General features: G+C 44.1%; 1 protein-coding gene across 1 annotated transcript in view; it reads right to left on the bottom strand.

The window, feature by feature from the left end:
* LOC113816971 (pancreatic triacylglycerol lipase) overlaps positions 1-25,000 on the bottom strand; it is a gene marked incomplete at its 5' end in the record, with an annotated part of 41,684 nt that overhangs the window by 2,711 nt on the left and 13,973 nt on the right. Inside the window, 4 exon segments of the mRNA XM_070115059.1 lie at positions 955-1,081; positions 1,550-1,911; positions 6,050-6,239; positions 20,220-20,358. Of these exon segments, the coding sequence (XP_069971160.1) occupies positions 955-1,081; positions 1,550-1,911; positions 6,050-6,239; positions 20,220-20,358 (818 nt within the window).

Genomic DNA, 25,000 nt, shown 5'->3' with positions numbered 1-25,000 from the left:
GTCATGCGCTCACACACAGGCGCATGTGCACTCACTCGCATACACAAGCACACGCAAACACACACACTTAAGAGAATGCACACAAGCGCACACATACACTTACACACAATAAGAAAAAAAAAAACAAATAAATTCTCACACACGCACAAGTACACACAGATACAGAAAAGCACACGCAGAAGTCCACACACTCACACAAAAGTGTGCGCACGCATGCACACATTTAACATATATGCACCCCCTCACTCGCGTACACATAAACACACTCACGTACGTACACACACACACACACACACATATACATATATACACATATATATACATACATATATATGTGTGTGTGTGTGTGTGTGTGTGTGTGTGTGTGTGTGTGTGTGTGTGTGTGTGTGTGTGTGTGTGTGTGTGTGTGTGTGTGTGTGTATATTTATGTGTATATATATATATATATATATATATATATATATATATGTATATATATGTATATATATATATATATATATGTATATATATATGTATATATATCTATATATGTATATATATATATGTATATATGTATATATATATATATATATATATATATATATATATATATATATATATATATATATATATATATATATATATATATACACATATATATATATAAGTATATATATATATATATATATATATATATATATATATATATATATATATTGTGTGTGTGTGTATGTATGTGTGTGTGTGTGTCTGTGTGTGTGTGTGTGTGTGTGTGTGTGTGTGTGTATGTGTGTGTGTGTGTGCATGTGTGTCTATGTGTGTGTATATATATATATATATATATATATATATATATATATATATATATATATATATATATATATATATATATATATATATAGTTTCTGTATTGTGGTGTTTTCTACCATATACATAGCCTATATGTGTGTGTGACCTGAATGCAAAAACCCTGACCTCTCCGGCGCAGGGAGGGGGTGCACGCCCCCCCGGCCATGCAGACCCACGGTGAAGCGGGCGAGGTCACCGTCGGAGCTGCCGGCGCTGGCTTCTGACGTCATCACTGTTATGCGATATTGCTCAGCTGAGAGAGAAAGACAGAGGAACCTTTAGGAGAAAGAGTATTACAATACCAAAGGATATCATGATCATCGTTATCGCTATTGTTGAGGTGACCATCACAGTCACAGCAAAAGTAATCAAGATACCGATAAAGTTGAAATGATAAATCGCATCCGGAAAAGAAAAAGAAAAGTTTAAATAATCCTTGCAATAAGTGCGTTACCCCCAGAGGTTCTCCAGGCCGCCTCGGAGGGTCGTTAGGGAGTATCCTGATCGGGGGGTCAACGTCATCGCTTAATCTCGATGTTCGTTTGTCTCAAGAACGAGTTGTGGAAGTGACAACGTCTTGTCGCCGACCTCCATTCACAGCGCACCGCTGTCGCCAGAATTCTTCTAAATTCCAGTAATTATCTCAGTGCAGCAGATACGCCCCTTTCCTGCTGGCAAGATTCACCCCTTCCTCCCTTTTCTATGTACCGAAAGGACTCACCGCAAAAAGGTTTCTGACCGGCGGTGCCAAGGAAAACCTTCACCGGAAACCCTGGCACTGTCGCTGGCACTTCCGTCACGTGAGGCGCTCTTGTTTCACTTGCGGAGTTATTGGCTCTGCGCTCTCCCTCAGTGCTATTGGAGGCCCTCGCGTCACTGCTGCTGTCACTGTTTTCATTACCGGCTGGCTGGGGAATGGCAGCATGAGACGTCCCAGGCTGAGGGACGAGAGTCAAGGGCGTGGCGGAGAAGCCCATGGATAGACATCGCCCTCTCTTCTCCTTCTGGTCCTCCACGCAACCCCAGCAGGAGCCGTTGAGGTACGCCTCCCAGGACTCGCAGACGACGCCTAGGAAGCCACACCTGGGGAGAGGGGAGGAGCGGCCAGTGAAACGGAGGCGCGCGGATTGCCGTGTTAGAGAAACAGGGAAGGGGGGGGATTTGGGGATCAGGCGAAAGGGGGAAGGAGGGTGGGAGAGAAAGAGGGAGTGAGGAAGAGAAGGAGAGTAGGAGAGGTTGAGGGAAGGAGATAGAGAAAAAGCCCAATCCTCGACACAATCTGGCTGAACCTCTGCTGACACGAGCGAATCTAACACCAAATAAACATGCCTCAATAGATGTACCGTTGTGCTCCCCTTATTTGTTAACTCTTTATTTGTTAACTTTGCGGCACAATTAGAGGCACTGTGGGCCATCAGCTAATAACTTTCAAGTTCTACTCCAGCCTGCAGTTGTTGTCCAAACACGACTGCAAAAAGGTTTATCTGGAATTACACTTGCTGAGCAAATTGACGCTGCTTCACGTGAATCATCTGTTCCGCCTGGAATCAAGGTGACAACGTCTTCCCCATAAAAAGAACATCCACTAACCATAAAGCTTGGGTCACCAACAGGATCAAAGACCTTATCCTGGCAAGACAAAAAGCCAAAACAAGAAACATTAATGCAACAAAATACTTAGCAAAAAAAAAGTAAGATGAGAGATAGGATCGGCTAAGAAAAATTATCATAAGCAGATAATTGAAAAAATTAGTGAAGCAAATCCCAAATCATGGTACAGCCACATTAGAAATATAATTGGTGACAAAAGAAGTGACAGTTACCTCTCTAAAATCTACGAAATTGCCGACTCGCCAGAGAGCGCTACTGACATCATCAACTGTCACTTTGCTAACATCAACAAGCTACTCCCAACACTACCTATAGCTTACTTACCTTGCACCCACTACAAACAATTGTGAGCGAATGCGAAGTGTATCGCCATTTAAATGGGATAGCAAAATGTAAATATGGCCCTGATGACAACCCACTGAGATTGATACAAGAATTCGGTCCCGAGCTCGCCACCTTATGCAACACCTTTAATAGTTCCATCACTGAGGGCGTGGAACCTGTTCTATGGAAGCGTGCTATCACTGCCCCAATTCCCAAAACAAATCCACCTGATTCTCTCGATGACCTTAGACCTATATCACTAATACCTATTCCGTGCAAAATACTCGAGAGCATAATTGCTAAAGCACTGTGGAAAGCATTCACCCCCATATTTGATCATTGCCAATTTGGAAACATCAAGGGTAGCTCTACTGTCCACGAGCTAGTTGACCTGATCACTTATATCACTATAAATGTAGACAAGCGACTGGAGGTCACCACTGTCACCATCGACCTGAGGAAAGCGTTTGATCTCATCTATCACGCCACCTTGATTAAGAAAATAATTTCCCTGGGATTTCAAGAGGGCTGGGGGAAATAGATATCTTCCTTCATCAACCATTACTCCCAAAGGACTCGTACAAACAACAAAACATCCGATGAGATTGATCTTCACTATGGTGTCCCTCAAGGAAAGGTCCTTGGCCCATTATTGTTTCTGATAATGGTAAATGGAGATAATATTTCACACGTGAAGATCTACAAATATGTGGACAACATGGCACATCAGGGCAAGGCACCATCTTTGTTACAAGACACCCTCAACCAAGTGTCAGAATGGGCATCATCAAACAAGATGTTAGTCAACACCAAGAAATCCAAAATTTAACAAATTAGCCGACTATGATAGTACTCTGACAATAGGTGAAGAGTTATTAAGACGCACCACAGAGGTGAATCTGTTGGGCGTCGTGATCACTGATAACTCCAAACGGTTCGGCAATATGATGACCTAAAGTTGTTCGATAATATTAAGAAATTAGCCACAAAGTGCTTAAGAAAGTTTTTCATGCTAGCTAAATTAAAATTCTTCGGTGCATCCAAAGAAGACCTCCTCCACATATGGACGACCGGTATTCATCCATTACTAATTAAAAAATAGAAAGACAAAGAAAAAAAAAAGAATATTACACATCAAATGGATGAAATTATACTTCATACACGGATGCGATAAATCAGATGCAGATCGCACCTTGGGAAGCAGGAGAAAATTCTTAACAAAAAAATTCAACCACATCTTTACATCCGCGAGACATCGGGATCTGCTTCCTGACGTGTCAGTCAAGAGAACAACTCCGTTATGTGAACTAGAGTATCATACATCCAAGCACTACTGTATTTGTCAACTATACCCTATTGTATTAGTCACTCAAATGGCAACTTTGTAAAGTATCAAGTTTACTGTCGTAACTTTAACTTTACTTAATAATCTCTTTATCATCATCATTGCTATCTTCTCCGACAACTGCGGGCCCGGGGATGGAGCTGGCCGTGGGGCTACTGATGACGCTGAGGCAGGTGTGGAGCTGGAACTGAAGCTGAGACAAAATCTGACGCAAGGCCTGACAATAGACCTGAAGCTGAAGCAAGTGCTGAGGTCAGAACTCAAGCTGAAGCAAGTGCCGAGGTCAGAACTGAAGCTGAAGCAAGTGCTGAAGTTACAACTGAAGCTGAAGCAACTTCTGAGGTTAGGAGTGAAGCAATTGTTAAGGTTAGAGCAAAAGCTGAAGCAAGTGCTGAGGATAGAACTGAAGCTGAAGCAAGAACTGATGTCATAACTGAAGCTGAAGCAAGTATTGAGGTTAGAACTGAAGCTGAAGCAAGTGCTGAGGTTAGAACTCAAGCTGAAGCAAGTGCTGAGGTTAGAACTCAAGCTGAAGCAAGTGCTGAGGTTGGAACTGAAGCTGAAGCAATTGCTGAGGTTAGAACTCAAGCTGAAGCAAGTGCTGAGTTTGAGCTGAAGCTGAAGTAAGTGATGAGGTTAGAACTGAAGCTGAAGCAAGTGCTGAGGTTAGAACTCAAGCTGAAGCAAGTGCTGAGGTTGGAACTGAAGCTGAAGCAAGTGCTGAGGTTAGAACTGAAGCTGAAGCAAGTGCTGAGGTTAGAACTGAAGCTGAAGCAAGTGCTGAGGTTAGAACTGAAGCTGAAGCAAGTGCTGAGGTTGGAACTGAAGCTGAAGCAAGTGCTGAGGTTGGAACTGAAGCTGAAGCAAGTGCTGAGGTTAGAACTGAAGCTGAAGCAAGTGCTGAGGTTGGAACTGAAGCTGAAGCAAGTGCTGAGGTTGGAACTGAAGCTGAAGCAAGTACTGAGGTTAGAACTGAAGTTGAAGCAAGTGCTGAGGTTGGAACTGAAGCTGAAGCATGTGATGAGGTTAGAACTGAAGCTGAAGCAAGTGCCGAGGTTGGAACTCAAGCTGAAGCAAGTGCTGAGGTTGGAACTGAAGCTGAAGCATGTGATGAGGTTAAAAGTGAAGCTGAAGTAAGTGCCGAGGTTGGAACTCAAGCTGAAGCAAGTGCTGAGGTTGGAACTGAAGCTGAAGCATGTGATGAGGTTAAAAGTGAAGCTGAAGTAAGTGCCGAGGTTGGAACTCAAGCTGAAGCAAGTGTTGAGATTAGAACTGAAGCTGAAGGAAGTGCTGAGGTTAGAACTGAAGCTGAAGTAAGCGCTGAGGCAAGTGTTTAGGTTAGAACATAAGCTGAAGGAAGCTCTTAGGCCAAACTGAAGCTGAAGTATATGTCAAGGTTAGAACTGAAGCTGAAATAAGTTCTGGAGCGGGTGCTGGGGCTGAAACTGCTGGTGCTGTAACTATTGAAATCGACAGCGTTGTTGAAGCCCGTGCTGAAGCTGGCACTGTAGGCGCTGAAGCAGAAGTTGAAGGTAGCGATGAAGCTAGTGCTTAGAGAGAGAGAGAGAGAGAGAGAGAGAGAGAGAGAGAGAGAGAGAGAGAGAGAGAGAGAGAGAGAGAGAGAGAGAGAGAGAGAGAGAGAGAGAGGCGGATGGGTGGTAAGGGGAAAGAATAAATGAGAGTGAAAGAGAGGAGAGGGGAAGAAACAGTAGGAGAGAGAGAGGAGGGGGGAGAAATTTTTAAAAAAAGGGGGGGGGGAGGAAAAAAAGGGGATGCAGGGAGAGAGAAAGCTTGAGAGAGAGAAAGAGATTGAGAGAGGAAGGGAGGGAGAGAGAGAGAGAGTGAGAGAGAGAGAGAGAGGGAAAAAAATAAAATACACAAAAAATTGAATAAGAATAGTCCAAGATCAAAGCGAACCGCCTTCCACAAACCATACTTTACCTAGAATTAACAGACTCGGTAAAGTATTCATGAGATCTCTGGTGGTTGCAGCCTATATAAGAGAGTACCCCCTCCGCCACGCTCCTGTCGTTTTCTATGTGGCTGTGGACGGACCCCTGGCAACCTGCCTGGAGCGACCCGCCGTTGGGATAGAAGTCCACGTGGCCGAGCGCCTCAGGATGGCCCAGCTCTGGGGAGGCAAACAGACGAAAGGGAGATAAAAGGGAGGGAGATGCCTTGATAAACGGAAGGAAAAGGACAAAGACGAAGAGATAAATGTGGAGGGAGATGCCTTGATAAACGGAAGGAAAAGGACAAACAGACGAAGAGATCAAACGGAGGGAGGAAGGTGTCTTTATAAACGGAAGGAAAAGGACAAACAGACGAAGAGATCAAACGGAGGGAGGAAGGTGCCTTGATAAACGGAAGGAAAAGGACAAAGACGAAGAGATAAAAGGGAGGGAGGAAGGTGCCTTGATAAACGGAAGGAAAAGGACAAACAGACGAAGAGATAAAGGGGAGGGAGGAATGTGCCTTGATAAACGGAAGGAAAAGGACAAAGACGAAGAGATCAAACGGAGGGAGGAAGGTGCCTTGATAAACGGAAGGAAAAGGACAAACAGACGAAGAGATAAAAGGGAGGGAGGAAGGTGCCTTGATAAACGGAAGGAAAATACCAAACAGACGAAGAGAGAAAAGGGAGGGAGGAAGGTGCCTTGATAAACGGAAGGAAAAGGACAAACAGACGAAGAGATAAAAGGGAGGGAGGAAGGTGCCTTGATAAACGGAAGGAAAAGGGCAAACAGACGAAGAGATAAAAGGGAGGGAGGAAGGTGCCTTGATAAACGGAAGGAAAAGGACAAACAGACGAAGAGATAAAAGGGAGGGAGGAAGGTGCCTTGATAAACGGAAGGAAAAGGACAAACAGACGAAGAGAGAAAAGGGAGGGAGGAAGGAGCCTTGATAAACGGAAGGAAAAGACCAAACAGACGAAGAGATAAAAGGGAGGGAGGAAGGTGCCTTGATAAACGGAAGGAAAAGGACAAACAGACGAAGAGATCAAACGGAAGGAGGAAGGGGCCTTGATAAACGGAAGGAAAAGGGCAAACAGACGAAGAGATCAAACGGAAGGAGGAAGGGGCCTTGATAAACGGAAGGAAAAGGACAAACAGACGAAGAGATCAAACGGAAGGAGGAAGGTACCTGGATAAACGGAAGGAAAAGGACAAACAGACGAAGAGATCAAACGGAGGGAGGAAGGGGCCTTGATAAACGGAAGGAAAAGGACAAACAGATGAAGAGATAAAACGGAGGGAGGAAGGGGCCTTGATAAACGGAAGGAAAAGGACAAACAGACGAAGAGATAAAAGGGAGGGAGGAAGGTGCCTTGATAAACGGACGGAAAAGGGCAAACAGACGAAGAGATCAAACGGAGGGAGGAAGGTGTCTTGATAAACGGAAGGAAAAGGACAAACAGACGAAGAGTGAAAAGGGAGGGAGGAAGGTGCCTTGATAAACGGAAGGAAAAGGGCAAACAGACGAAGAAATAAAGGGGAGGGAGGAAGGTGCCTTGATAAACGGAAGGAAAAGGACAAACAGACGAAGAGATCAAACGGAGGGAGGAAGGTACCTTGATAAACGGAAGGAAAAGGACAAACAGACGAAGAAATAAAACGGAGGGAGGAAGGTGCCTTGATAAACGGAAGGAAAAGGACAAACAGACGAAGAGATCAAAGGGAGGAAGGTGCCTTGATAAACGGAAGGAAAAGGACAAACAGACGAAGAGATAAAAGGGAGGGAGGAAGGTGCCTTGATAAACGGAAGGAAAAGGACAAACAGACGAAGAGAGAAAAGGGAGGGAGGAAGGTGCCTTGATAAACGGAAGGAAGAGGACAAACAGACGAAGAGATAAAAGGGAGGGAGGAAGGTGCCTTGATAAACGGAAGGAAAAGGACAAACAGACGAAGAGATCAAACGAAGGGAGGAAGGTGCCTTGATAAACGGAAGGAAAAGGACAAACGGACGAAGAGAGAAAAGGGAGGGAGGAAGGTGCCTTGATAAACGGAAGGAAAAGGACAAACAGACGAAGAGATAAAGGGGAGGGAGGGAGATGCCTTGATAAACGGAAGGAAAAGGACAAACAGACGAAGAGATCAAACGGAAGGAGGAAGGTGCCTTGATAAACGGAAGGAAAAGGACAAACAGACGAAGAGATCAAACGGAGGGAGGAAGGTGCCTTGATAAACGGAAGGAAAAGGACAAACAGACGAAGAGATAAAAGGGTGGGAGGAAGGCGCTTGATAAACGGAAGGAAAAGGACAAACAGACGAAGAGAGAAAAGGGAGGGAGGAAGGCGCCTTGATAAACGGAAGGAAAAGGACAAACAGACGAAGAGAGAAAAGGGAGGGAGGAAGGTGCCTTGATAAACGGAAGGAAAAGGACAAACTGACGAAGAGATCAAACGGAGGGAGGAAGAAGCCTTGATAAACGGAAGGAAAAGGACAAACAGACGAAGATATAAAAGGGAGGGAAGAAGGTGCCTTGATAAACGGAAGGAAAAGGACGAACAGAGGAAGAGATAAAAGGGAGGGAGGAAGGTGCCTTGATAAACGGAAGGAAAAGGACAAACAGACGAAGAGATCAAACGGAGGGAGGAAGGGGCCTTGATAAACGGAAGGAAAAGGACAAACAGACGAAGAGAGCAAACGGAGGGAGGAAGGTGCCTTGATAAACGGAAGGAAAAGGACAAACAGACGAAGAGATCAAACGGAGGGAGGAAGAAGCCTTGATAAACGGAAGGAAAAGGACAAACAGACGAAGAGAGCAAACGGAGGGAGGAAGGTGCCTTGATAAACGGAAGGAAAAGGACAAACAGACGAAGAGAGAAAAGGGAGGGAGGAAGGCGCCTTGATAAACGGAAGGAAAAGGACAAACAGACGAAGAGATAAAAGGGAGGGAGGAAGGTGCCTTGATAAACGGAAGGAAAAGGACAAAGACGAAGAGATAAAAGGGAGGGAGGAAGGTGCCTTGATAAACGGAAGGAAGAGGACAAACAGACGAAGAGATAAAAGGGAGGGAGGAAGGTGCCTTGATAAACGGAAGGAAAAGGACAAACAGACAAAGAGATCAAACGGAGGGAGGAAGGTGCCTTGATAAACGGAAGGAAAAGGGCAAACAGACGAAGATATAAAAGGGAGGGAGATGCCTTGATAAACGGAAGGAAAAGGACAAACAGACGAAAAGATAAAAGGGAGGGAGATGCCTTGATAAACGGAAGGAAAAGGACAAACAGACGAAGAGAGAAAAGGGAGGGAGGAAGGTGCCTTGATAAACGGAAGGAAAAGGACAAACAGACGAAGAGATAAAAGGGAGGGAGGAAGGTGCCTTGATAAACGGAAGGAAAAGGACAAACAGACGAAGAGAGAAAAGGGAGGGAGGAAGGTGCCTTGATAAACGGAAGGAAAAGGACAAACAGACGAAGAGATAGAAGGGAGGGAGGAAGGTGCCTTGATAAACGGAAGGAAAAGGACAAACAGACGAAGAGAGCAAACGGAGGGAGGAAGGGGCCTTGATAAACGGAAGGAAAAGGACAAACAGACGAAGAGATAAAGGGGAGGGAGGAAGGGGCCTTGATAAACGGAAGGAAAAGGACAAACAGACGAAGAGATCAAACGGAGGGAGGAAGGTGTCTTTATAAACGGAAGGAAAAGGACAAACAGACGAAGAGATAAAAGGGAGGAAGGTGCCTTGATAAACGGAAGGAAAAGGACAAACAGACGAAGAGATAGAAGGGAGGGAGGAAGGTGTCTTGATAAACGGAAGGAAAAGGGCAAACAGACGAAGAGATCAAACGGAGGGAGGAAGGTGCCTTGATAAACGGAAGGAAAAGGGCAAACAGACGAAGAGATCAAACGGAGGGAGGAAGGTGCCTTGATAAACAGAAGGAAAAGGACAAACAGACGAAGAGATAGAAGGGAGGGAGGAAGGTGTCTTGATAAACGGAAGGAAAAGGACAAACAGACGAAGAGATAAAAGAGAGGGAGGAAGGTGCCTTGATAAACGGAAGGAAAAGGACAAACAGACGAAGAGATCAAACGGAGGGAGGAAGGAGCCTTGATAAACGGAAGGAAAAGGACAAACAGACGAAGAGATGAAAGGGAGGGAGATGCCTTGATAAACGGAAGGAAAAGGACAAACAGACGAAGAGATCAAACGGAGGGAGGAAGGTGTCTTTATAAACGGAAGGAAAAGGACAAACAGACGAAGAGATCAAACGGAGGGAGGAAGGCGCCTTGATAAACGGAAGGAAAAGGACAAACAGACGAAGAGATAAAATAGAGGAAGGAAGGTGCCTTGATAAACGGAAGGAAAAGGACAAACAGACGAAGAGATCAAACGGAGGGAGGAAGGCGCCTTGATAAACGGAAGGAAAAGGACAAACAGACGAAGAGATCAAACGGAGGGAGGAAGGCGCCTTGATAAACGGAAGGAAAAGGACAAACAGACGAAGAGATAAAATAGAGGAAGGAAGGTGCCTTGATAAACGGAAGGAAAAGGACAAACAGACGAAGAGATCAAACGGAGGGAGGAAGGCGCCTTGATAAACGGAAGGAAAAGGACAAACAGACGAAGAGATAAAATAGAGGAAGGAAGGTGCCTTGATAAACGGAAGGAAAAGGACAAACAGACGAAGAGAGAAAAGGGAGGGAGGAAGGTGCCTTGATAAACGGAAGGAAAAGGGCAAACAGACGAAGAGATCAAACGGAGGGAGGAAGGTACCTGGATAAACGGAAGGAAAAGGACAAACAGACGAAGAGAGAAAAGGGAGGGAGGAAGGTGCCTTGATAAACGGAAGGAAAAGGACAAACAGACGAAGAGATAAAAGGGAGGGAGGAAGGTGCCTTGATAAACGGAAGGAAGAGGACAAACAGACGAAGAGATCAAACGGAGGGAGGAAGGTGCCTTGATAAACGGAAGGAAAAGGACGAACAGACGAAGAGATCAAACAGAGGGAGGAAGGTGCCTTGATAAACGGGAGGAAAAGGACAAACAGACGAAGAGATAAAGGGGAGGGAGGAAGGTGCCTTGATAAACGGAAGGAAAAGGACAAACAGACGAAGAGATCAAACGGAGGGAGGAAGGCGCTTGATAAACGGAAGGAAAAGGACAAACAGACGAAGAGATAAAATAGAGGAAGGAAGGTGCCTTGATAAACGGAAGGAAAAGGACAAACAGACGAAGAGAGAAAAGGGAGGGAGGAAGGTGCCTTGATAAACGGAAGGAAAAGGACAAACAGACGAAGAGATAGAAGGGAGGGAGGAAGGTGTCTTGATAAACGGAAGGAAAAGGACAAACAGACGAAGAGATCAAACGGAGGGAGGAAGGTGCCTTGATAAACGGAAGGAAAAGGGCAAACAGACGAAGAGATAAAAGGGAGGGAGATGACTTGATAAACGGAAGGAAAAGGACAAACAGACGAAGAGATCAAACGGAGGGAGGAAGGCGCTTGATAAACGGAAGGAAAAGAACAAACAGACGAAGAGATCAAACGGAGGGAGGAAGGCGCCTTGATAAACGGAAGGAAAAGGACAAACAGACGAAGAGATAGAAGGGAGGAAGGTGCCTTGATAAACGGAAGGAAAAGGACAAACAGACGAAGAAATCAAACAGAGGGAGGAAGGTGCCTTGATAAACGGAAGGAAAAGGACAAACAGACGAAGAGAGAAAAGGGAGGGAGGAAGGAGCCTTGATAAACGGAAGGAAAAGGACAAACAGACGAAGAGATCAAACGGAGGGAGGAAGGCGCTTGATAAACGGAAGGAAAAGGACAAACAGACGAAGAGATAAAACGGAGGGAGGAAAGGGCCTTGATAAACGGAAGGAAAAGGACAAACAGACGAAGAGATCAAACGGAGGGAGGAAGGTGCCTTGATAAACGGAAGGAAAAGGACAAACAGACGAAGAGATAAAACGGAGGGAGGAAAGGGCCTTGATAAACGGAAGGAAAAGGACAAACAGACGAAGAGATCAAACGGAGGGAGGAAGGCGCCTTGATAAACGGAAGGAAAAGGACAAACAGACGAAGAGAGCAAATGGAGGGAGGAAGGTGCCTTGATAAACGGGAGGAAAAGGACAAAGACGAAGAGATAAAACGGAGGGAGGAAGGGGCCTTGATAAACGGAAGGAAAAGGACAAACAGAGGAAGAGATCAAACGGAGGGAGGAAGGGGCCTTGATAAACGGAAGGAAAAGGACAAACAGATGAAGAGATCAAACGGAGGGAGGAAGGGGCCTTGATAAACGGAAGGAAAAGGACAAACAGACGAAGAGATAAAAGGGAGGGAGGAAGGTGCCTTGATAAACGGAAGGAAAAGGACAAACAGACGAAGAGATCAAACGGAGGGAGGAAGGCGCCTTGATAAACGGAAGGAAAAGGACAAACAGACGAAGAGATCAAACGGAGGGAGGAAGGTGCCTTGATAAACGGAAGGAAAAGGACAAACAGACGAAGAGATCAAACGGAGGGAGGAAGGCGCTTGATAAACGGAAGGAAGAGGACAAACAGACGAAGAGATAAAAGGGAGGGAGGAAGGTGCCTTGATAAACGGAAGGAAAAGGACAAAGACGAAGAGATAAAACGGAGGGAGGAAGGGGCCTTGATAAACGGAAGGAAAAGGACAAACAGACGAAGAGATCAAACGGAGGGAGGAAGGGGCCTTGATAAACGGAAGGAAAAGGACAAACAGATGAAGAGATCAAACGGAGGGAGGAAGGGGCCTTGATAAACGGAAGGAAAAGGACAAACAGACGAAGAGATCAAACGGAGGGAGGAAGGTGCCTTGATAAACGGAAGGAAAAGGGCAAACAGACGAAGAGATAAAAGGGAAGGAAATGCCTTGATAAACGGAAGGAAAAGGACAAACAGACGAAGAGATCAAACGGAGGGAGGAAGGCGCTTGATAAACGGAAGGAAAAGGACAAACAGACGAAGAGATCAAACGGAGGGAGGAAGGCGCTTTGATAAACGGAAGGAAAATGACAAACAGACGAAGAGATAAAAGGGAGGGAGGAAGGTGCCTTGATAAACGGAAGGAAAAGGACAAACAGACGAAGAGATAAAAGGGAGGGAGGAAGGCGCCTTGATAAACGGAAGGAAAAGGGCAAACAGACGAAGAGATAAAAGGGAGGGAGGGAGATGCCTTGATAAACGGAAGGAAAAGGACAAACAGACGAAGAGAGCAAACGGAGGGAGGAAGAAGCCTTGATAAACGGAAGGAAAAGGGCAAACAGACGAAGAGATAAAAGGGAGGGAGATGCCTTGATAAACGGAAGGAAAAGGACAAATAGACGAAGAGATCAAACGGAGGGAGGAAGGTGCCTTGATAAACGGAAGGAAAAGGGCAAACAGACGAAGAGATAAAACGGAGGGAGGAAGGTGCCTTGATAAACGGAAGGAAAAGGAGAAACAGACGAAGAGATAAAAGGGAGGGAGATGCCTTGATAAACGGAAGGAAAAGGACAAATAGACGAAGAGAGAAAAGGGAGGTAGGAAGGTGCCTTGATAAACGGAAGGAAAAGGACAAACAGACGAAGAGATCAAACGGAGGGAGGAAGGTGCCTTGATAAACGGAAGGAAAATGACAAACAGACGAAGAGATAAAAGGGAGGGAGGAAGGTGCCTTGATAAACGGAAGAAAAAGGGCAAACAGACGAAGAGATAAAACGGAGGGAGGAAGGCGCCTTGATAAACGGAAGGAAAGGGACAAACAGACGAAGAGAGCAAATGGAGGGAGGAAGGTGCCTTGATAAACGGGAGGAAAAGGACAAACAGACGAAGAGAGAAAAGGGAGGGAGGAAGGTACCTGGATAAACGGAAGGAAAAGGACAAACAGACGAAGAAATCAAACGGAGGGAGGAAGGTACCTTGATAAACGGAAGGAAAGGGACAAACAGACGAAGAGAGCAAATGGAGGGAGGAAGGTGCCTTGATAAACGGAAGGAAAAGAACAAACAGACGAAGAGATAAAAGGGAGGGAGGAAGGAGCCTTGATAAACGGAAGGAAAAGACCAAACAGACGAAGAGATCAAACGGAGGGAGGAAGGTGCCTTGATAAACGGAATGAAAAGGACAAACAGACGAAGAGATAGAAGGGAGGGAGGAAGGTGTCTTGATAAACGGAAGGAAAAGGGCAAACAGACGAAGAGATCAAACGGAGGGAGGAAGGTACCTGGATAAACGGAAGGAAAAGGACAAACAGACGAAGAGATAAAAGGGAGGGAGGAAGGAGCCTTGATAAACGGAAGGAAAAGGGCAAACAGACGAAGAGATCAAACGGAGGGAGGAAGGTGCCTTGATAAACAGAAGGAAAAGGACAAACAGACGAAGAGATAGAAGGGAGGGAGGAAGGTGTCTTGATAAACGGAAGGAAAAGGGCAAACAGACGAAGAGATCAAACGGAGGGAGGAAGGTACCTGGATAAACGGAAGGAAAAGGACAAACAGACGAAGAGATAAATGGGAGGGAGGAAGGTGCCTTGATAACGGAAGGAAAAGGGCAAACAGACGAAGAGATCAAACGGAGGGAGGAAGGTGCCTTGATAAACAGAAGGAAAAGGACAAACAGACGAAGAGATAGAAGGGAGGCAGGAAGGTGTCTTGATAAACGGAAGGAAAAGGACAAACAGACGAAGAGATAAAACGGAGGGAGGAAGGTGCCTTGATAAACGGAAGGAAAAGAACAAACAGACGAAGAGATAAAAGGGAGGAAGGAAGGTGCCTTGATAAACGGAAGGAAAAGGACGAACAGAGGAAGAGATAAAAGGGAGGGAGGAAGGTGCCTTGATAAACGGAAGGAAGAGGACAAACAGAGGAAGAGATAAAACGGAGGGAGGAAGGTGCCTTGATAAACGGAAGGAAAAGGGCAAACAGACGAAGAGATAAAAGGGAGGGAGGAAGGTGCCTTGATAAACGGAAGGAAAAGGGCAAACAGACGAAGAGATAAAAGGGAGGGAGGAAGGTGCCTTGATAAACGGAAGGAAAAGGACAAACAGAAGAAGAGATAAAAGGGAGGGTGGAAGGTGCCTTGATAAACGGGAGGAAAAGGACAAACAGATGAAGAGATCAAACGGAGGGAGGAAGGTGCCTTGATAAACGGAAGGAAAAGGACAAACAGAAGAAGAGATAAAACGGAGGGAGGAATGTGCCTTGATAAACGGAAGGAAAAGGACAAACAGACGAAGAGATAAAAGGGAGGGAGGAAGGTGCCTTGATAAACGGAAGGAAAAGGACAAACAGACGAAGAGATAAAACGGAGGGAGGAAGGTGCCTTGATAAACGGAAGGAAAAGGACAAACAGACGAAGAGAGAAAAGGGAGGGAGGAAGGTGCCTTGATAAACGGAAGGAAAAGGACAAACAGACGAAGAGATCAAACGGAGGGAGGAAGGTACCTTGATAAACGGAAGGAAAAGGACAAACAGACGAAGAGATCAAACGGAGGGAGGAAGGTACCTTGATAAACGGAAGGAAAAGGACAAACAGACGAAGAGATAGAAGGGAGGGAGGAAGGTGCCTTGATAAACGGAAGGAAAAGGACAAACAGACGAAGAGATAAAACGGAGGGAGGAAGGTGCCTTGATAAACGGAAGGAAAAGGACAAACAGACGAAGAGAGAAAAGGGAGGGAGGAAGGTGCCTTGATAAACGGAAGGAAAAGGACAAACAGACGAAGAGATAAAAGGGAGGGAGGAAGGTGCCTTGATAAACGGAAGGAAAAGGACAAACAGACGAAGAGAGAAAAGGGAGGGAGGAAGGTGCCTTGATAAACGGAAGGAAAAGGGCAAACAGACGAAGAGATCAAACGGAGGGAGGAAGGTGCCTTGATAAACGGAAGGAAAAGGACAAACAGACGAAGAGATAAAAGGGAGGGAGGAAGGTGCCTTGATAAACGGAAGGAAAAGGACAAACAGACGAAGAGATAAAAGGGAGGGAGGAAGGCGCCTTGATAAACGGAAGGAAAAGGACAAACAGACGAAGAGATAAAACGGAGGGAGGAAGGTGCCTTGATAAACGGAAGGAAAAGGGCAAACAGACGATGAGATAAAACGGAGGGAGGAAGGTGCCTTGATAAACGGAAGGAAAAGGGCAAACAGACGAAGAGATCAAACGGAGGGAGGAAGGTGCCTTGATAAACAGAAGGAAAAGGACAAACAGACGAAGAGATAGAAGGGAGGGAGGAAGGTGCCTTGATAAACGGAAGGAAAAGGACAAACAGACGAAGAGATCAAACGGAGGGAGGAAGGCGCCTTGATAAACGGAAGGAAAAGGACAAACAGACGAAGAGATCAAACGGAGGGAGGAAGGTGCCTTGATAAACGGAAGGAAAAGGACAAACAGACGAAGAGATCAAACGGAGGGAGGAAGGTGCCTTGATAAACGGAAGGAAAAGGACAAACAGACGAAGAGATCAAACGGAGGGAGGAAGGTGCCTTGATAAACGGAAGGAAAAGGACAAACAGACGAAGAGATAAAAGGGAGGGAGGAAGGTGCCTTGATAAACGGAAGGAAAAGGACAAACAGACGAAGAGATAAAAGGGAGGGAGGAAGGTGCCTTGATAAACGGAAGGAAAAGGACAAACAGACGAAGAGATCAAACGGAGGGAGGAAGGTGCCTTGATAAACGGAAGGAAAAGGACAAACAGACGAAGAGATAAAAGGGAGGGAGGAAGGTGCCTTGATAAACGGAAGGAAAAGGACAAACAGACGAAGAGATAAAAGGGAGGGAGGAAGGTGCCTTGATAAACGGAAGGAAAAGGACAAACAGACGAAGAGATAAAACGGAGGGAGGAAGGTGCCTTGATAAACGGAAGGAAAAGGACAAACAGACGAAGAGAGAAAAGGGAGGGAGGAAGGTGCCTTGATAAACGGAAGGAAAAGAACAAACAGACGAAGAGATAAAAGGGAGGGAGGAAGGAGCCTTGATAAACGGAAGGAAAAGACCAAACAGACGAAGAGATCAAACGGAGGGAGGAAGGTGCCTTGATAAACGGAAGGAAAAGGACAAACAGACGAAGAGAGAAAAGGGAGGGAGGAAGGGGCCTTGATAAACGGAAGGAAAAGGACAAACAGACGAAGAGATAAAAGGGAGGGAGGAAGGTGCCTTGATAAACGGAAGGAAAAGGACAAACAGACGAAGAGATCAAACGGAGGGAGGAAGGTGCCTTGATAAACGGAAGGAAAAGGACAAACAGACGAAGAGAGAAAAGGGAGGGAGGAAGGGGCCTTGATAAACGGAAGGAAAAGGACAAACAGACGAAGAGATAAAAGGGAGGGAGGAAGGTGCCTTGATAAACGGAAGGAAAAGGACAAACAGACGAAGAGATAAAAGGGAAGGAGGAAGGTGCCTTGATAAACGGAAGGAAAAGGACAAACAGACGAAGAGATAAAGGGGAGGGAGGAAGGGGCCTTGATAAACGGAAGGAAAAGGACAAACAGACGAAGAGATCAAACGGAGGGAGGAAGGTGCCTTGATAAACGGAAGGAAAAGGACGAACAGACGAAGAGAGAAAAGGGAGGGAGGAAGGTGCCTTGATAAACGGAAGGAAAAGGACAAACAGACGAAGAGATCAAACGGAGGGAGGAAGGTGCCTTGATAAACGGAAGGAAAAGGACAAACAGACGAAGAGAGAAAAGGGAGGGAGGAAGGTGCCTTGATAAACGGAAGGAAAAGGACAAACAGACGAAGAGATCAAACGAAGGGAGGAAGGTGCCTTGATAAACGGAAGGAAAAGGACAAACAGACGAAGAGATCAAACGGAGGGAGGAAGGTGCCTTGATAAACGGAAGGAAAAGGACAAACAGACGAAGAGAGAAAAGGGAGGGAGGAAGGCGCTTGATAAACGGAAGGAAAAGGGCAAACAGAGGAAGAGATCAAACAGAGGGAGGAAGGTGCCTTGATAAACAGAAGGAAAAGGACAAACAGACGAAGAGAGAAAAGGGAGGGAGGAAGGTGCCTTGATAAACGGAAGGGAAAGGACAAACAGACGAAGAGAGAAAAGGGAGGGAGGAAGGTGCCTTGATAAACGGTCCATTTATTAGGCGCGTTTCTCCGTATTGGAGATAATAGAAATTGAGATTTTATGTAAATATTGGTGCACGAGGAAAGGGCATGGAATTGGAGTAACATTTTGATTGATATATTCTTCGTCTCTTCATTTTTTTTTTTTTTTTTTTTTTTGATGGGTAAGTGATACGTTTTTTTAGACTCATCCTTTCGCATCTTAATACTGCAATTGTCTGAGGATCGAACTTCCGGTCCATTTATGATGATTATGGTGATGATGATAACAACAACAGCAGTGATAATGGTAATTATAATAATGATATAACGATTATGACAATAATAATGATAACAACACTAATGATAATTATTAACTTCCTTATCCTTGTTTTCATTGACTATTATTATTGTTTCATTATCATTGTATCATTACTAGTGTTATTATCATTATCATCATCATTGCTATTATCATGACTATTAATATTTCTCTTATCTTTATTATTGTTATAAGTCTTATTATCATCATTATTATCATCCCTATTATTACTATCATTATTATCATCATTATTATCATCGTCATTGTTATTGTCATATTATTGTTGCAATTGTCATCATTATCATTAATATCATCAATATTATACCTATTAGTATCATAATTCTCATTTCTATTCCTTTTATCATCCTTATCTTTATCATCATTATCATTATGATTCCTGTTAGTATCGCTATCAATATTATTCATATCCTCATTATTATCATCATCTTTTTATCATTATCATAATTACCATCATTATCATCATAACTATTATCACTATTATTACCATTACCATTTTCATCAAGATCACAATTACTATAGTAGTATTAGCAGCAGCAATTGTGCTATGGTTAATTATAATACTGCTCCTACTCCATATATTGATGATGATATTAACAATAGTAACAAAAATGATAATGACAATATCAATGATGATTATATCAATTATAATGACTAATTGTATTAGTGATAATAAAGATGATAATAAAGATAGTAATAATTCTAATAATCCTAATTACTGTTCCTGTATTTTCTTTTATTCTTATTAATAATACTGTTACTATATTGTAATCATTATTAGTACTACTACTATTACTATCATTTTTATTATCAATCTAATGTTACCATTATTCTTATTATTGATATGTTCATTATCACCATCAGTATTATTATCATTATCAATACCATCATTATTATCATTATTATATCAGTATCATTATTATCATCATTATCACCCTTATTATGACTATCATTATCCTCATTATGCTAATCATTGTTAACATCACCATCACTCTTATTATCACTATCATCTTCATTCTTATTAATATTATTATCATCAGAATTGTTATCATTATCATTATCATTTTCTTAGTATCATCATTATTAACGTTAATTTTATTATCATTGTCACCATTACTATTATTATGATGACCATTAATACTATTATCTTAAGGAGCATTATTGTTATCATTGATTTTATTCATTATCACTATTACATAATTATCATCATTGTCATTATTATCATTTTGTTATCATTATCATTGTTAATATTATCATTATCATTATTATTATCATAATTTTCATTATCATTGTTATCATCATTATTATGATTATCATGATTATAATTATCATCATTTTTATGATCATCATTTTCATTACCATCATCACCAGCATCGTTATCATTATCGCTATTATCAATATCAATATTACAAATGTAGTAATACTAGCAGTAGTAGTAATATCAATAATTATACTACTACTAATTATGATGATGATGATTATGATTATGATGATGATGATTATGATTATGATGATGATGATTATGCGGATGAGGATGATGATGAAGATGATGAGGAGGAGGAGGAGGAAGAGGAGGAGGATAAGGAGGATGACGATGATGGTGACGAAGAGGAGGAGGAGGATAAGGATGAGGAAAATGAATGATCAGCAAAGGCAGAATTATATATAAACAAATGCCACAACACACAAAAACACCCTCCCCCCTCCCCCCCCCCCCCAAAAAAAAAACTGAAAATAAATAAATAAATAAAAAAGGAAGAAAAAAAATCTTTGGGCACGTACTGCTTATCTCCCAGCCCTCGCTCGGCATGTCGGTGTGAATTATGTCCACGAAGGCGGCGTCGGTCGGGTCGAGGTGGACCTCTGGCGGCGTGTTGGTGAAGTACGGGCCGGCGGGGTCCAGGCCTGTGATGCGGCCCACCTTTAGAGCGAGAGATAGATGGATAGGTAAATGGAGGGAGGGAGGGATAGATAGATGGATAGGTAAATGGAGGGAGGGAGGGATAGGTAAATGGAGGGATGGGGGATAGATAGATGGATAGGTAAATGGAGAGATGGGGGATAGGTAAATGGAGGGAGGGATAGATAGATGGATAGGTAAATGGAGGGATGGGGGATAGATAGATGGATAGGTAAATGGAGGGATGGGGGATAGATAGATGGATAGGTAAATGGAGGGATGGGGGGATAGATAGATGGATAGGTAAATGGAGGGAGGGAGGGATAGATAGATGGATAGGTAAATGGGGGGATAGATAGATGGATACGTAAATGGAGGGATGGGGGGATAGATAGATGGATAGGTAAATGGAGGGAGGGAGGGATAGATAGATGGATAGGTAAATGGAGGGATGGGGGATAGATAGATGGATAGGTAAATGGAGGGAGGGAGGGATAGATCGATGGATAGGTAAATGGAGGGATGGGGGATAGATAGATGGATAGGTAAATGGAGGGATGGGGGATAGATCGATGGATAGGTAAATGGAGGGAGGGAGGGATAGATAGATGGATAGGTAAATGGAGGGATGGGGGATAGATAGATGGATAGGTAAATGGAGGGATGGGGGGATAGATAGATGGATAGGTAAATGGAGGGATGGGGGATAGATAGATGGATAGGTAAATGGAGGGATGGGGGATAGATAGATGGATAGGTAAATGGAGGGATGGGGGATAGGTAAATGGAGGGAGGGAGGGATAGATCGATGGATGGGTAAATGGAGGGATGGGGGATAGATAGATGGATAGGTAAATGGAGGGAGGGAGGGATAGGTAAATGGAGGGAGGGAGGGATAGGTAAATGGAGGGAGGGAGGGATAGATCGATGGATAGGTACATGGAGGGATGGGGGATAGATAGATGGATAGGTAAATGGAGGGATGGGGGATAGATAGATGGATAGGTAAATGGAGGGATGGGGGATAGGTAAATGGAGGGAGGGAGGGATAGATCGATGGATAGGTAAATGGAGGGAGGGAGGGATAGATCGATGGATAGGTAAATGGAGGGAGGGAGGGATAGATAGATGGATAGGTAAATGGAGGGAGGGAGGGATAGATCGATGGATAGGTACATGGAGGGATGGGGGATAGATAGATGGATAGGTAAATGGAGGGATGGGGGATAGGTAAATGGAGGGAGGGAGGGAGGGAGAGATAGATGGATAGGTAAATGGAGGGAGGGAGGGATAGATAGATGGATAGGTAAATGGAGGGATGGGGGATAGATAGATGGATAGGTAAATGGAGGGATGGGGATAGGTAAATGGAGGGAGGGAGGGATAGATCGATGGATAGGTAAATGGAGGGATGGGGGATAGATGGATAGGTAAATGGGGGGATGGGGGGATAGATAGATGGATAGGTAAATGGAGGGAGGGAGGGATAGATAGATGGATAGGTAAATGGAGGGACGGGGGATAGGTAAATGGAGGGAGGGAGGGATAGATCGATGGATAGGTAAATGGAGGGATGGGGGATAGATAGATGGATAGGTAAATGGAGGGATGGGGGATAGATAGATGGATAGGTAAATGGAGGGATGGGGGATAGGTAAATGGAGGGAGGGAGGGATAGATCGATGGATAGGTAAATGGAGGGATGGGGGATAGATAGATGGATAGGTAAATGGAGGGATGGAGGATAGATAGATGGATAGGTAAATGAAGGGAGGGAGGGATAGGTAAATGGAGGGAGGGAGGGATAGATAGATGGATAGGTAAATGGAGGGAGGGAGGGATAGATAGATGGATAGGTAAATGGAGGGAGGGAGGGATAGATAGATGGATAGGTAAATGGAGGGAGGGAGTGATAGATAGATGGATAGGTAAATGGAGGGATGGGGGATAGATAGATGGATAGGTAAATGGAGGGAGGGAGGGATAGATAGATGGATAGGTAGATGGAGGGAGGGAGGGATAGATAGATGGATAGGTAAATGGAGGGAGGGAGGGATAGGTAAATGGAGGGATGGGGGATAGATAGATGGATAGGTAAATGGAGGGATGGGAGGATAGATAGATGGATAGGTAAATGGAGGGAGGGAGGGATAGGTAAATGGAGGGATGGGGGATAGATAGATGGATAGGTAAATGGAGGGATGGGGGGATAGATAGATGGATAGGTAAATGGAGGGAGGGGGGGATAGATAGATGGATAGGTAAATGGAGGGATGGGGGATAGGTAAATGGAGGGAGGGAGGGATAGATAGATGGATAGGTAAATGGAGGGAGGGAGGGATAGATCGATGGATAGGTAAATGGAGGGATGGGGGATAGATAGATGGATAGGTAAATGGAGGGATGGGGGATAGATAGATGGATAGGTAAATGGAGGGAGGGAGGGATAGATCGATGGATAGGTAAATGGAGGGATGGGGGATAGGTAAATGGAGGGATGGGGGATAGATAGATGGATAGGTAAATGGAGGGATGGGGGATAGATAGATGGATAGGTAAAGGGAGGGAGGGAGGGATAGATAGATGGATAGGTAAATGGAGGGAGGGAGGGATAGATAGATGGATAGGTAAATGGAGGGAGGGGGATAGATAGATGGATAGGTAAATGGAGGGATGGGGGAAAGAGAGATGGATAGGTAAATGGAGGGAGGGAGGGATAGATAGATGGATAGGTAAATGGAGGGAGGGAGGGATAGATAGATGGATAGGTAAATGGAGAGAGGGAGGGATAGATAGATGGATAGGTAAATGGAGGGAGGGATAGATAGATGGATAGGTAAATGGAGGGATGGGGGATAGATAGATGGATACGTAAATGGAGGGAGGGAGGGATAGATCGATGGCTGGTTAGGCAGATGGATGAATAAATGTACGTAGGGAGGGATAGATAGATGGGCGGATAGATAGATGTATAGATAAATATAGGGAGGGAGGGATAGATAAATGGAGGGGGGAAGGAGGGATAGATGAATGCATGGATGGATGGATAGATAGATAAATAAATGGAGGGAGGGAGGGGTTGGCAGATGGATGAGTAGATAAATATGCAAATACGTACAGTATGTATGGACGTGCACAAATCCACACACGCGCACGGATAGATCATTAGAGATAAAATCAGGAGGATTATTGTGAAAATCAGCGCAACGCGGGAAAGTCATCCAGGAGAGGGGAAACTGAGGCCATTTGAGATCTTTCTTGAGGTACTGTCACACTAGCACCTTTTCCGTCAATTTTTTTGACCATTTTCCGAAATTTTCTCCATTTTTGAGCGAATTGTCGATTCTCCAGTGGGACGATGATGATCGTTTCCGTCTGAAAACCTTTCCGTCAACTTTTTCATCCGAGTAAAGTCAAATCAAGAGCTATATTCGAGAATGTTTGTATTTATGTTAAATAAAATTGTCAAAAAAATTGACGGAAAAAGGGGAGGTAGTCCCAGCTAAACGGAAGAGATATAGAAGAGATTTTGGACTAAGGTTTACATAAATACTTATATAGACCTTGTTTTGGACCATCCAAGTGTGGGTACTTATGTAGACCTTGTTTTGGACCATCCAAGTGTGAGTACTTATATAGACCTTGTTTTGGACCATCCAAGTGTGAGTACTTATATAGACCTTGTTTCGGACCATCCAAGTGTGAGTACTTATATAGACCTTGTTTCGGACCATCCAAGCGTGAGTACTTATATAGACCTTGTTTTGGACCATCCAAGTGTGAGTACTTATATAGACCTTGTTTCGGACCATCCAAGTGTGAGTACTTATGTAGACCTTGTTTTGGACCATCCAAGTGTGAGTACTTATATAGACCTTGTTTCGGACCATCCAAGTGTGAGTACTTATATAGACCTTGTTTTGGACCATCCAAGTGTGAGTACTTATATAGACCTTGTTTTGGACCATCCAAGTGTGAGTACTTATGTAGACCTTGTTTTGGACCATCCAAGTGTGGGTACTTATATAGACCTTGTTTTGGACCATCCAAGTGTGGGTACTTATATAGACCTTGTTTTGGACCATCCAAATGTGAGTACTTATATAGACCTTGTTTTGGACCATCCAAGTGTGAGTACTTATATAGACCTTGTTTTGGACCATCCAAGCGTGAGTACTTATATAGACCTTGTTTCGGACCATCCAAGTGTGAGTACTTATATAGACCTTGTTTTGGACCATCCAAGTGTGAGTACTTATATAGACCTTGTTTTGGACCATCGAAGTGTGAGTGCGTAGGGGGGGGGATATGAAATTGTAAAAGAGGGACCTAAGAAGCGGTGGTTAGAGATGAGTGGAAGAGAGGCATAAGAGGGAGCTGTCTAGAAGAGGGAAACGGAGGCCCTATGGATCACGGTGGATGAGAGAGCTACGGCCGGTTTGTTAAAATTGTGCGAGGGCCGATCCATTTCACATTCATATACACGGACATGCATCTACACAGAAAAATAGGCTTAAATGTCTATCTATTGAACAGATATGCATATTTATTATCTGTCTGACCGGTAGATATGCGTGTCTAGACTGTTAGATATGCATTTACTTCTGTTTTTTTTATATCCATGTCCGTGTTATAAACATTCATTGGATCGGACCTCGCACAA

The sequence above is a fragment of the Penaeus vannamei genome, chromosome 37, assembly GCF_042767895.1.
Source record: "Penaeus vannamei isolate JL-2024 chromosome 37, ASM4276789v1, whole genome shotgun sequence".
NCBI classification, from domain to species: domain Eukaryota; kingdom Metazoa; phylum Arthropoda; class Malacostraca; order Decapoda; family Penaeidae; genus Penaeus; species Penaeus vannamei.
Note: the sequence above shows the minus strand (reverse complement) of the source record. Positions and strands in the feature narration are given on the sequence as shown.